At 42.6% G+C, this 14,604-nt stretch overlaps 1 protein-coding gene across 1 annotated transcript; it reads right to left on the reverse strand.

Annotated features, from left to right (window-relative positions):
• Nucleotides 1-585: 585 nt before the first annotated feature.
• LOC138945724 (metalloreductase STEAP2-like) lies at nucleotides 586-9,996 on the reverse strand. Its single transcript, XM_070317214.1, has 3 exons — nucleotides 9,890-9,996; nucleotides 2,437-3,157; nucleotides 586-1,883 (listed from the first exon to the last, which is right to left on the reverse strand). Exons 2-3 carry the CDS (start codon nucleotides 3,126-3,128, stop codon nucleotides 1,139-1,141), a joined length of 1,437 nt encoding a protein of 478 aa, XP_070173315.1. The 5' UTR covers nucleotides 3,129-3,157; nucleotides 9,890-9,996; the 3' UTR covers nucleotides 586-1,138.
• Between the last annotated feature and the right edge of the window lie 4,608 nt (nucleotides 9,997-14,604).

Below are 14,604 nucleotides of genomic sequence, written 5' to 3' on the forward strand. Positions count from 1 at the left end.
TTTCCCATGCTTGAGATTATACGGTTGATTTGACTGGATTAGATTTGATTTGATTTGATTTGATGAACGTGCGTAAAAGAAGAGGAACATTGCTGATTATAGCTCAACGAAAATGTGCAAAGCTACAGCCTCTTAATGTGTCAAATTACATTGCGTTTATTCGAATTCATGAAAGCGCGTAAATATCGAGTAAGATTTATTAATTACGTACTATCGACAGTTAAAAGCGCTTAATGGGAGTGTAGTGTGGTGTCGGTTGAAAAGAAAAAAAAAATTTCTGTTTGGAATTTCCAAGACAGTTTTCTTTATTACGCAAATACAAACACACACACACCCGCGCACGCACGCACACACGCACACACTCGCACGCATACACGAACGCACGCGCACACACACACGCACGCACGCACGCACGCACGCACGCACATACACACACACACACGCACGCACGCACACACACACACACACACGCTCGCACGCACAAACTCGCACGCACACACGAACGCACGCGCACACACACATACACACACACACGCACGCACTCACGCACGCACGCACGCGCACATACACACACGCACACACACACATACACACACACACACACGAACGGACGCACGCACACACACACACACACATGCGCGCTCGAAATTTTGTTTGTTTTAATAAGCACAAAATGAAACAAAAACACGATTACGTAGTTGTTCTATAAGTTTACATTTAAATAGGATGTCTTACATTAGTTAGTATAAAAATACACTCCCTTCAATAACAACAATAACGTATAAGTGAGCGTTGGTTCTGGTCCCTGTATACATTAAACAAAAATGACATTGTAATTGATTGATTCATATTATTTTTGTTTTGTTTTGTTCTACAGACAATATATGAAGAATACCACAGATACAAAACTTACAAACGGTTTTACGTTTCAATAGTGGGAGGTTTGCTGATGTGTTTTGTCTTTTGCGTTCTAAGCAGTAAGACATTCACACACCAGATGATACCAAATTGAGTCGGTTTTTTCCCCCAACACTAGAACTATCAACAGACCTACGTCCATAAACATCGAGCCAGATTCAGTTGAAGTTCCAATTCAAGACAAAAGTCCACACTAGAAGCATTGCATTTCCTCGTCACTCTAAACGCCGGTGAGGTCTTGTTTCCCGGCTGGCTTTTTCCTCTCCCATCCCTTTCTGATGCGGTCAACGTAGCCATCGACACAAGGCAGGAGCAGAATCAGCTTGCAGAAAATCACCACAGAGGGCAGCACAATGCTCAGGAACTTGACTTGAAAAAACACCAGAGGAAACCCGGTCTTCATCCACTTCGGGACCCCCATGACGTACACATGCGTCATCGCCAACGTCAGCATGACGTAACCCAGCCTCGAATGGATCAGGCGCCACTCAGCCCAGTTAAGAGACCTCGCCACGGACGGAAGTGACGTCACGGCCAGAAGGGACATGAGCGCAAAGGCCGCGATCCCCACCAAGAGCGACAACTCTCCGATCCACGTCATCCAAGCAGGTTCAAGCGGGACAACAACATTTCCCGTCATGTTCGCAGGGATTCTGACGATGGCGCCGATTGCTGGAAACCATGAACGCATGTAGGTGGGACTCAGAATCAGCGTTGAAATGACAACGTGAAAACAGATGAGAAAGTAAGCCAGAAGACCGAGCTGTTTCCGTGACTTGAGCCAAGTGTCCAGCCAGCCAGGGAAGCCTCTGTACTTGGTGCCGTAAGCCACCTGGAAGAGCGTGGCGAACGTGCTTGGAAAGTAGGTCAGTGACAGTAGGGTCAGAGAGGTGGCACCGAAGACTTTGTTGAGAATCTTCAGAGGCAGCTGGTCCCACTTGATGTTGCTGCTTGCTAGGTAAAACCTGCGAGAGAAGAAAATGATGGGAGATTTCGAAATTTAGGCTTTTGGTTATCAGCAATTGAAGGAACAACAACCACAAGTTTTCCATTGTTAGTTACGTTAACATTCTTGTTATCATATTATCACTACTGATATTACAACTTGAAAGCTAACAAACAGTAAAGACACACACACACACACACACACACACACACACACACACACACACACACACACACACACACACACACACACACACACACACACACACACACACACACACACAGATAACACACGTCATATGCACAGTACTAACAGAAGACCTAGACTGCGAGAGAGAGTGACATTTGCTTTGGTGACCGAAAAGCAGGACAAAAAGATAATGATAATAAAATAATCTTAAATAATAACAACCACCAGAATGTTATTTGTGGAGTGCTAGTGACTATTTGCTTGATTGCTTACTTGCTTTTTTGTCGTTTGTACGTCATCACTTAACTTCAATATGTGTGTACAGTCAATCAACTTAAAGGATTCGAAAACATACGATTATCAGCAAGAGTGTATGCACTCACCGGCTAACAGCAAAGAGAAACCAAAAGACGAAAACCACCAGCGCCACAACGGTAGCCAGCGTCCACTCTGGAAACGCCCTCAGGACCGCTTCTTCCATCCTCCAAGCGTTGGCCAGGCTCCCGTTCTCCTGGGGTTCGAACCCCATATCTCGGGCCAGCGCGCATACGGTCGCACGCGCCAGGATGTCATCGCCAGCTACAGGCACCGCCCTCGTGCCGCCCGCCGTGACGTCATTCTCCATGACGTAAGCGGAGATGGAGTTGAAGGCTTTGACGACCCTGGCTTCGGGAACCAGCGAGGCTAATAGTTGAGCGTTGGATGTGGGTTTGGTTCGGGCGTTTTTCTCGCTGCCACTACTGCCCCTGTTGGAAACGTCAATCAACACTTTCCCACGACAAAGTCGACCCATCTCCGGAGTGAACGTGCTCTCGAAGTGGTCGACATGCAGAGCGACGATGATGACGTCATTCCCTCTGACGCAGTCTTCCAGTGACGTCACTCTGATTTCATCAATGGCCAACTTTTCCGGATCTCCAAAGAGAAAGGGGTGAGGGTGTTCTGGACGCCGACTGCCCAGCGTGACAGAATAGCCAGCGGTCAGCAAGCGGTTAGCGAAGGCGGAGGCGTACTGACCAGTCCCGACGATGCCGACATCTCTCGGCGTTGCTTTGCTCGGGGCACTATTCTCCATAGTTTGGTGATGATGACACACCTTGAAACCTGAGAAATAAAATTAAAAAAAATACACTGAGCACAAACAGTTTTTAAAAAAAAAAAAAATTTTTTAAGTTGAATAGCCCAGATGTTACAGAGTGTTTCAGTCAGAAGCATATGTGTATTTGAAGATCTGGTTTTTTCTGCTCAAAAATGGGTATATTGGATTTGAGCAATGTCTGGGTATAACGTCTTTGGTACCTGATCACACCAACCCTCAAAAGTGGCAGTTTTTGACGGCATGATTTACATTGAGCCATCAAAATAAAACTGAACGAAAAAAAAAAAGAAAAAAAAAGACCCGAACGATTTTGTTTACTGTTGTAGTTGTTGTAGTTGTTGTTGGTTGTTGTTGTTGTTGTTGTTGTTGTTGGGTGTTTTTGTTGTTGTTGTACACATCAGTGTGTTTATTTAGAGTCTTATCTAAAAAAGCAAACCCATTTTGTTTCAGTCTCCTGCGCATTTGATAAGCCTGCGTGGAGATTGAAATGAATTAAATGTTTAGTTTTTGGTATTAGTCCGAGTGGCAGATTGCTCCTATTCCATGTAAAATCCTGGACGGATCTATGATGGCGTACACAATAGGTCACACCTCGATCATTTCCTTTCCGATGTGCAAAACTGCGTAAACCTGCGCACATACTGTTGTACTTTGCATGCTACATGCTACATGCATTGGCGAAAGCTAGCTATCCTTCGTGTTGAACATACTTACACCAAAAACCAATAGGTCGGTTGGTTTCTTTATTGATTTTCTTTCTTTGTTTCTTTGCTTCCTTTTTACATTTAGTCAAGTTTTGACTAAATGTTTTAACGTAGAGGGGGGAATCGAGACGAGGGTCGTGGTGTATGTGCGTGTGTGTCTGTGTGTGTATGTGTGTGTGTGTAGAGCGATTCAGACTAAACTACTGGACCGATCTTTATGAAATTTGACATGAGAGTTCCTGGGTATGAAATCCCCGAACGTTTTTTTCATTTTTTTGATAAATGTCTTTGATGACGTCATATCCGGCTTTTCGTGAAAGTTGAGGCGGCACTGTCACGCCCTCATTTTTCAACCAAAGCGTGCTATCCTTCTTAGCGCAACTACTACCCCGCTCTTCTGGTCAATTTCACTGCCTTTGCCATGAGCGGTGGACTGACGATGCTACGAGTATACGGTCTTGCTGTACAATGGCATTGGGTTCAGTTTCATTCTGTGAGTTCGACAGCTACTTGACTAAATGTTGTATTTTCGCCTTACGCGACTTGTTTACATTTAGTCAAGTTTTGACTAAAGGTCTTAACATAGACGGGGAATCGAGACGAGGGTCGTGGTGTATGTGTGTATGTATGTATGTGTGTGTGTGTGTGTGTGTGTGTGTGTGTGTGTGTGTGTGTGTGTGTGTGTGTGTGTGTGTGTGTGTGTGTGTGTGTGTGTATAGCGATTCAGAGAAAACTACTAAACCGATCTTGAGAGTTCCTGGGTATGATATCCCCGGATGTTTTTTTCGATAAATGTCTTTGAAGACGTCATATCCGGCTTTTTTTTAAAGTTGAGGCCGCACTGTCACGCCCTCATTTTTCAATCAAATGGATTGAAATTTTGATCAAGCAATCTTCGTCGAAGTCCGGACTTTGGTATTGCATTCCAGCTTGGAGGCTTAAAAATTAATTAATAAGTTTGGTCATTACAAATCTGAAAATTGGGATTAAAATAATTTTTTTTATAAAACGATCCAAAAAGAATTTTGTCTTATTCTTCGACATTTCCTGATTCCAAAAACATATCATTATGTTATATTAGGATTTGAAGCAAGCTCTGAAAATTAAAAATATAAAAAGTATGATTAAATTTAAATGTTCGAAATCGATTAAAAAAACCCACTTCATCGTATGCCTTGTCGGTTCCTGATTCCAAAAACATATAGATATGTTATGTTTGGATTAAAAACAAGCTCAGAAAGGTAACAAGTCGCGTAAGGCGAAAATACAATATTTAGTCAAGTAGCTGCCATTTTTCAGCAAGACCGTATACTCGTAGCATCGTCAGTCCACCGCTCATGGCAAAGGCAGTGAAATTGACAAGAAGAGCGGGGTAGTAGTTGCGCAAAGAAGGATAGCACGCTTTTCTGTACCTGTCTTTGTTTTAACTTTCTGAGCGTGTTTTTAATCCAAACATATCATATCTATATGTTTTTGGAATCAGGAACCGACAAAGAATAAGATGAAAGTGTTTTTAAATTGATTTGGACAATTTAATTTTGATAATAATGTTTATATATTTAATTTTCAGAGCTTGTTTTTAATCCGAATATAACATATTTATATGTTTTTTGAATCAGCAAATGATGGAGAATAAGATAAACGTAAATTTGGATCGTTTTATAAATTTTTATTTTTTTTTACAATTTTCAGATTTTTAATGACCAAAGTCATTTATTAATTTTTAAGCCACCAAGCTGAAATGCAATACCGAACCCCGGGCTTCGTCGAAGATTACTTGACCAAAATTTCAACCAATTTGGTTGAAAAATGAGGGCGTGACAGTGCCGCCTCAACTTTCACGAAAAGCCGGATATGACGTCATCAAAGACATTTATCCAAAAAATGAAAAAAAACGTTCGGGGATTTCATACCCAGGAACTCTCATGTCAAATTTCATAAAGATCGGTCCAGTAGTTTAGTCTGAATCGCTCTACACACACACACAGACACACACAGACACACGCACACACACACGCACATACACCACGACCCTCGTTTCGATTCCCCCTCGATGTTAAAATATTTAGTCAAAACTTGACTAAATATAAAAAGAATATAGGTACAGAAAAGCGTGCTATCACGCTGAGCGCATCCACTACCGCGCTATACTGCCTTGCGAATTTCACTGCCTTTTCCACGAGCGGGGGACTGACGATGCTAAACGGTCTTGGTGAAAAAATGCAGTGCGTTCAGTTTCATTCTGTGAGTTCGACAGCTTGACTGACTAAATGTAGTAATTTCGCCTTACGCGACATGTTCTTTTTATATTTAGTCAAGTTTTGACTAAATATTTTAACATCGAGGGGGAATCGAAACGAGGGTCGTGGTGTATGTGCGTGTGTCTGTGTGTCTGTGTGTCTGTGTGTGTGTGTAGAGCGATTCAGACTAAACTACTGGACCGATCTTTATGAAATTTGACATGAGAGTTCCTGGGTATGAAATCCCCGAACGTTTTTTTTCATTTTTTTGATAAATGTCTTTGATGACGTCATATCCGGCTTTTCGTGAAAGTTGAGGCGGCACTGTCACGCCCTCATTTTTCAACCAAATTGGTTGAAATTTTGGTCAAGTAATCTTCGACGAAGCCCGGACTTCGGTATTGCATTTCAGCTTGGTGGCTTAAAAATTAATTAATGACTTTGGTCATTAAAAATCTGAAAATTGTAAAAAAAAATAAAAATGTATAAAACGATCCAAATTTACGTTCATCTTATTTTCCATCATTTTCTGATTCCAAAAACATATAAATATGTTATATTTGGATTAAAAACAAGCTCTGAAAATTAAATATATAAAAATTATTATCAAAATTAAATTGTCCAAATCAATTTAAAAACACTTTCATCTTATTCCTTGTCGGTTCCTGATTCCAAAAACATATAGATATGATATGTTTGGATTAAAAACACGCTCAGAAAGTTAAAACAAAGACAGGTACAGAAAAGCGTGCTATCCTTCTTAGCGCAACTACTACCCCGCTCTTCTGGTCAATTTCACTGCCTTTGCCATGAGCGGTGGACTGACGATGCTACGAGTATACGGTCGTGCTGAAAAATGGCATTGCGTTCAGTTTCATTCTGTGAGTTCGACAGCTACTTGACTAAATATTGTATTTTCGCCTTACGCGACTTGTTTACATTTAGTCAGGTTTTGACTAAATGTTTTGACGTAGAGGGGGCGAATCGAGACGAGGGTCGTGGTGTATGTATGTCTCTGTGTGTGTGTGTGTGTGTGTGTAGAGCGATTCAGAGAAAACTACTGGACTGATCTTCATGAAACTTGACATGAGAGATCCTGAGTATGGTATCTCCAGATGGGTTTTTTTCATTTTTTTGATAAATAGCTTTGATGACGTCATATTCGGCTTTTCGTGAAAGTTGAGGCGGCACTGTCACGCTCTCATTTTTCAACCAAATCGGTTGAACATTTGGTCAAGTAATCTTCGACGAAGCCTGGACTTTGGTATTGCATTTCAGCTTGGAGGCTTAACAATTAAATAATGAGTTTGCTCATTAAAGTTGTCATTAAAATCGATTTTTTGCAAACAGACTTAAAATTGACTGCATCGTATTCTTCATCATATTCTGAATCTAAAAATATATACATATGTCATGTTTACTCTTAAAATGTGATCACAATTAACGACAATAGATTAATTAGTCTTACGATAAAAATTTAAGAAATCGATCCAAAAATGATTTCATCTTATTCTTTATCATTTCCTGATTCCAAAAACATATAGATATGATAGGTTGTATTCAAAACAAGCTCCGAAAGTTAACAAGAATACAGAAAAGCGCGCTTTCCAGCTTAGCACAATACGCTACCGCGCTATTCTGGCGTGTTAATTTCACTGCGTTTTGCACGTGGAAGGTGAGCGATTTCCTTCTTGCGGGGATTGACGAAGCTGTACTGTCTTGGTGAAAAACTACAGTGCGTTCAGTGTCATTCCGTGAGTTCGACAGCTTGACTTAATGTAGTAATTTCGCCTTACGCGACTTGTTTCTTTCTTTCTTCGTTTATTTATGAGGCTATTTTTTTGGTTTTAAATATTCCCAAAACTTGAAGAATTGTATAAAAGGACGCAAGTGCTAGCGATCATTCCTCAGCTGTGCACTTTTCGTCAACCGCAGCATTTCGTGTGTTGGAGTGTTTTGCCATTAGTTTTGCAGTACATTTGTTTTGAGAATGAACATAACACGCCGTGGATGGTGGCACGCCTAGTTTTGTCCACCGCAGGAACAACACCCAATTCGTTCCCCCGCACGCGGAAGCAAAATTGTTATCTCGCAAAGGAATTGCCCTGTGAAGGTACGTTGTGGCAAATCGCATTATTAAGTATAGATATTCTAAAGCAGAATTGCCTAGGCTATATGTATAATATGTAATTTATGTCTTGTTGTGTACTCGTGAACAGTGGCGTTCGATTTTCTGCCGAAGTCCGTGAAAATTATACAGAGAGGTCTCAATTTCGTATAAATTAACCTAGAACTACCATTTAAAGCACTATTTTAATACTCACAGTTTAATCTTCGATACCTTGCAGCCTTGTATGCGCGTTTTTGGGCACCAGCATCGTGGATAAGCTGCTCTAATCTAGCGTTATTTTGTGGTACTCGATTCTCAGTAGGTAAGGTCCCCCGCAGACACCAAGCTGCGGGGGATCTTACCCCGTCAAATTTTACTGTTGATCTTTGAACCGATCGTGAGTCTAAACTAAGGTAAGCTTAAACTTAAAAATGAAGAGCAGTATCCACAAGTAGTTTGACTTTGACCAGCAAAAGGATTTAAGCCCTTCTGTTGACCGTGCTTTGTGTTATTTCATCATTTTTAACGTGGGAGACAGTATTTCTGACTTGTCTTGATGACATTTCTTCTGTTATGTAGTACACGAGAGTGTAAATGGTAAGACAACTAGCTGATCCAATGCAAAATAAAGTACCGAACAGTATGATATAAACTTCAATACTAAGTCTGGTTATCTACTATTTTAAGGCATTAATTTGGAGACACCTACCATGTTGTTCGTCTTGCGGGGGAACGAATTGGGTGTTGTTCCTGCGGTGGAAAAAACTAGGCGTGCCACCATCCACGGCGTGCATAACCTAATATGCTTCTCACACACGCGCGCAGTATGCGTGCTCGAATGCCTCGGTCTCACATATACGATTTTTCGGAAGTGTCGGGGATAGTTAAGTCGGCTAGGTCGGAAGTGTCGGATGCAAATTCGGCTCCAAATTTCACTTCCGACCTGTCCTTACGACTGATCCGACCATGTAGCCGACAAGCAGACGACAACCACCCGACTTTAGGGCCGACAAATCCGACATGTGTCCAGACACTTCCGACTGCAGTAACGACAATTCCGACTGCAGTTACGACAGGCCCGGCTGAAAAACTTCCGAACAATAGCCGACTCTCACGACCATTGTAACGACTAAACCGACTAGCTAACGACTGTCCTAACGACAAATCAGACTGCCCTTACGACTAATCCGAACGAAACTATGCTACCGACAAATCCGACCACCCTTACGAGTCTTCCGACTACCGTTACGACTAATCAGAATCGCCTTACGACTAAACCGACACGCTTACGACAACCACCCGACAAATTTCTATTCGTCTGAGTCGGGAGGCTCTTCCGACTGTTTTGAAAATTTCAAAACAGTCTGAAGGGCCTTCCAAACTATCCGACTTTTCAAAAACAAAATTGCTAATTCTCACGAACTCTCCGACCTCTTCCGACTTCCAGCCGACTACCTAAAGTCGGGTGACATTCGTAGATGTGAGACCGAGGCATAACATACATAATCTCTGGCGGGAAAAAAATCCAACAACACACACACAGAAACTGAAACAAGACAAAACTGGTAAAACCTAAGAAAAAAGATAAAACATAAAGCACATGAACTAACCAGTCATATCAAGCACCAAGTCAACCTTTGCTTAGAAAGAGAGCAAAAGAGTGCACAAATAACAGTTCCTTACCTCAAGCCAGGACGTTGTATATAATTATGCGGCACTCAATTTCAAGGAGACTGACAGAACTGAAGAAAGCGTGAGATGGCCAGGTTCCCCATCTGCAGGGCACTGCAAGCTTCGTTATCAATACTGGTTTTTAAAGCGACAACCCTTGCTGTAGTGACCAACTAGCACACATACACACACATACACACAGTACAGCAGAAAATGTTGATATGTGTGTGTGTGTGTGTGTGTGTGTGTGTATCAGTGTTTGTGTGTGTGTTTGTGTGTATGTGTGTGTATGTGTGTGTGTATATGATTGTGTGGGTGTGTGTGTGTGTGTGTGTGTGTGCTTGCGCGCGCGCCGTTGTGTGTGTGTGTGTGTCCGTGCGTGCTTGTGTGCGTACGTACGTATGTACCTACGTGTCGGTGTACGTGCGGGTGTATGTGCGTGGGTGCCGCGTATATGTATGTAAGCACGCGCGAGCACTCCCGCTTATATATATGCATAGTTTCGTGTCTGCGTTTTTGATACCAGCGACCGAATATCTCTCAGCAGTTCAGCAATGGTGTCAGTATTACCCCTTTAACATTTCCACAGCCTTGCACCATATCTGAGAGTATCTGTAGGCAAGCTGTAGCCATTAGCACCATTAGCACCATCACACTTCTCGTCCGTCACTGCCTGTAATATGATAGCGGAGGATCGGGGTTTGGAACCAAGCACGTGGTCTTCGTTTCTCTGATTGGAGAAGACGTTATGTCTGCCCTCTTTCCTCAGGCTTCTTCGGGTTTGATAAGCCATAGGGGTTTATGAATACACAACTGAGATACCCTTTGGGATGAAGGCTAAATGCGAGGAATTCAATGATTTTGTTTCGGTACGAAAGTTGCAACTTAATAAATGAAGTATAGGCTGCTGGCCTAAGTATGATCGCCATGAAGTCAGGAGATGTGCGTTTGCGCGCTTGCTTGCGTGCGTACGTGTGTGCATATATATATACTAGATGATTACCCGCTTCGCCGGGTACCGGCTTTGCCGGGAAGAAGTAGAGCCAAATACCAGGCTGCGCCTGGGACCGGGTGTACGCCGGCTTGGCCGGCGCACGAAGGAAAGGAGATAAACGCGCAAAACACTGGAGACCTTCTAAAAATAGTAACGTGCAGTGACCTTCTAAAAATAGTAACGTAGTAACGGGAATATGGATTGACGCCACACGGAGGAAGGGAGATAATCGCGGCTGAAAACACTGGAGAAGATAAGGAAGAGTTACTGGTAGTGGATCCCGACAACAAAAAAACAAAAACAAAAAAATCGGTTCAGCGCGCACAGCGCTGCGCGCTGAGAGCACGTGTTGAAATATCTCATCGATGAGGTTGTGTCCGGGGTGTAGCTGAATACGGTGTCCAAATTTGAAAAAGATCCACCGAGAACTTTGGCCGTGCATCGCGAACAGACAGACAGACAGACAGACAGACACTAGTCGTATATATATATAAAGATATATGTGTGTGTGTGAGTGTGTGTGTGTGTGTGTGTGTGTGTGTGTGTGTGTGTATGAGGTGTGTGGTGTGTGTGTGTGTATATATGTGTGTGTGTGTGTGTGTGTGTGTGTATGTGTGTGTGTGTGTGTGTTTGTATGTGTGCACAGGCGCGTGTTTGTCGAGTCAACATGTTAGATTGTGCACGGCATACAAAAACTTCCACTGGCACACTCAAATATCACCATGAGGGAACAAATTACATGTTTGTTTGGAAGTGCGCACTACTAAAATAGTAAGATAAGTCACACGCCCCTGTGGCTCTCAGCTATGCTTTATCCTTATGGGTAATTACTTTTCCTTGATGAGCAATCAAAACTGGGATCTTGGGTTTCTTCTTTCAACGTTGTCTTTGACCTTTTTAATGCTATAGGGAGCATACCATACTCTCGTTCTGTATATATGTAAGAATAGCAATTGTTTGCTGATTATCATCTGTAGCTATCCCGCCGAATGTTTTGTTTGGTTTTGTTGTTTCTTTGTTGTTTGTCTGTTTGTTGGTTGGTTAGTCAAACGATTGGAGAGTATATCGTGCTTATTTTGGTCTGCTTTATTATTTTTTTTTTTTTACCTAACGACTGAACAACGAATTGAAAGACGTTCATCGACTGAGTGTGTGTGTGTGTGTGTGTGTGTGTGTGTGTGTGTGTGTGTGTGTGTGTGTCAGTGAGTGTGTGTGTGTCAGTGTGTGTGTGAGTGTGTGTGTGCGTGCGTGTGTGTATGTGTGTATGTGTGTGTGTGTGTGTGTACGTACGTGTGTAACATAAAAGTATACCAAACAAGAAATTCCTCCGATAGGAAAAACACCCCCGTTGGTCAAAGGGAAATAACCATTCTCACTGCTCAGGATTGAGCAATTTAGAGCTTATCTCTAAGCCCTTTTGAACTGTTCTGGCTTCTCAAAGGAAGGCCAGTACATACAAATACACAAAAGCCGCCAGACCACATCACAAACAGAACTGAACAATCCACAGGTGTTGCCCACATAGACACACACACACACACACACACACACACACACACACACACACACACACACACACACACACACACACACACACACACACACACACACAAACACAGAGAAGCCGTATATAGAGAGAGATAGATGACAGTGTATTTTTCGCGTGGCTATAAATTGATTCGACCTTTGCACTTTTACAGTGAGGATAATTTACGGGTCCAATTTACGTTCTGGACACTGCGGTGACCTTCTAAAAATAGTAACAGAACGCCGGGAATATCCGAAGATGCCCCCTCATACTATAGTGCACCATACGAAGGAAGGGAGATAAACGCTGAAAACATGGAGAAGATAAGGAAGAGTTATGCCGTAGTTGATCCCCCCAAAAAACCAAAATCCACCAATAACTCCCTAACCGTGTGTTTGACTGGTCCCAATTTTTGTAAGGACCGTCTCAGGAATGTATAGAACCTGTTCACCAAGTTTGGTGACGATCGGTCCGTTCATTCTTGAGATCTACTTGCGAACACAAACAAACACACAAACATACAAACAAACAAACACACAAACAAACAAACACATCGACCGAAACCTATACACACCCCTATACCGGGGGTGTAACGACCGAAACCTATACACACCCCTATACCGGGGGTGTAATAATTCAGTATGCAGAGCGGAGCCTGGGGAGAGAGAGAGAGAGAGAGAGAGAGAGAGAGAGAGAGAGAGAGAGAGAGAGAGAGAGAGAGAGAGAGAGAGAAAGAGAGAGAGAGAAACATACATACAGACAGACAGAGACAGACACACAGACAGACAGACAAACAGAGACTGAGACAGGCAGGCAGAAAGAGACAGACACTGAAACAGACAAAAACCAACCCATAGAGCAAGAGAGCACTTACAACGTCACACCAAGCGACATTTGACAACTTGACAAGGGCAGGTTATAAGGTTCATGTTTTATTTACGAGAGCAGGATATAGGGTACATGTTTTATTTAATGCCCGGAAGTTTGATAGGATTCTTAGAGCTTTAGACTCAGTCATCCGTGAAACTCAGCGTGCGTTGGCCAGCATAGGTACAAGACTGTAGTTTATTCCCAATACTCTCCTTCAAATAAAATATGTTTGTTTAGATTTGTTGACTCCCAGTATCATGTTAATTCGTGCAGATGGTGTATTTATCCGGGCCACGTTAGATAAGCATTTCGTCACGCTCGTAAGATAATTGCCTATGTCATTTTTTACACCCCCGGTATAGGGGTGTGTATAGGTTTCGGTCGATGTGTTTGTTTGTTTGTTTGTTTGTTTGTGTGTTTGTTTGTGTTCGCAAGTAGATCTCAAGAATGAACGGACCGATCGTCACCAAACTTGGTGAACAGGTTCTATACATTCCTGAGACGGTCCTTACAAAAATTGGGACCAGTCAAACACACGGTTAGGGAGTTATTGGTGGATTTTGGTTTTTTGGGGGGATCAACTACGGCATAACTCTTCCTTATCTTCTCCATGTTTTCAGCGTTTACCTCCCTTCCTTCGTATGGTGCACTATAGTATGAGGGGGGCATCTTCGGATATTCCCGGCGTTCTGTTACTATTTTTAGAAGGTCACCGCAGTGTCCAGAACGTAAATTGGACCCGTAAATTATCCTCACTGTAAAAGTGCAAAGGTCGAATCAATTTATAGCCACGCGAAAAATACACTCTTATCTATCTCTATATATATTTATACAATAGATATAGATATATATATACGGCTTCTCTGTGTGTGTGTGTGTTTGAGTGTGTCTGTAGAAAACACCTGTGTATTGCACAGTTCTGTTTGTGATGTGGTACCTAGGGCGTCGTCGACAAGTATGGGACTCGACATGATATGATCAGGAATGGCATTATGGCCCCTGAATCATGTTCGTGCTGTTCCCATTCCATGAGTCTGGAAGGGACCTAAGCTTGACGGGTCCATGGTTCGAAGCCGGCGTACAGTGCGCCACTCAAGCCGGGTATTCGGCTCTACTTGCTACCCGGCGAAGCGGCAGATACACCCCGGACAAAATCTGGTCGATGAGATATTTCAATACCTGCTCTCAGCGCGCAGCGCAAACCGATTTTTTGTTTTTTTTTGTTGATCTTTTGTTTTCTGTATGCGGTCAGTAGGTGTTACAGAAAGAGTTATATTGATTTGTCTTTTTCTCCGCCTGTCTCTTTGTCCACTCAATCAACGTATTTTAACCACA

This window comes from Littorina saxatilis, linkage group LG13 (genome assembly GCF_037325665.1).
Source record: "Littorina saxatilis isolate snail1 linkage group LG13, US_GU_Lsax_2.0, whole genome shotgun sequence".
NCBI lineage: Eukaryota > Metazoa > Mollusca > Gastropoda > Littorinimorpha > Littorinidae > Littorina > Littorina saxatilis.

Excerpts from the sequence above, each read along its gene's own strand:
- LOC138945724 (XM_070317214.1), bottom strand. The coding sequence starts at position 3,128 with ATGGAGAATAGTGCCCCGAGCAAAGCAACGCCGAGAGATGTCGGCATC. Across the intron at positions 1,884-2,436 it reads TTTCTCTTTGCTGTTAGCCG|GTTTTACCTAGCAAGCAGCA; the intron begins GTGAGTGCATAC and ends CTTCTCTCGCAG.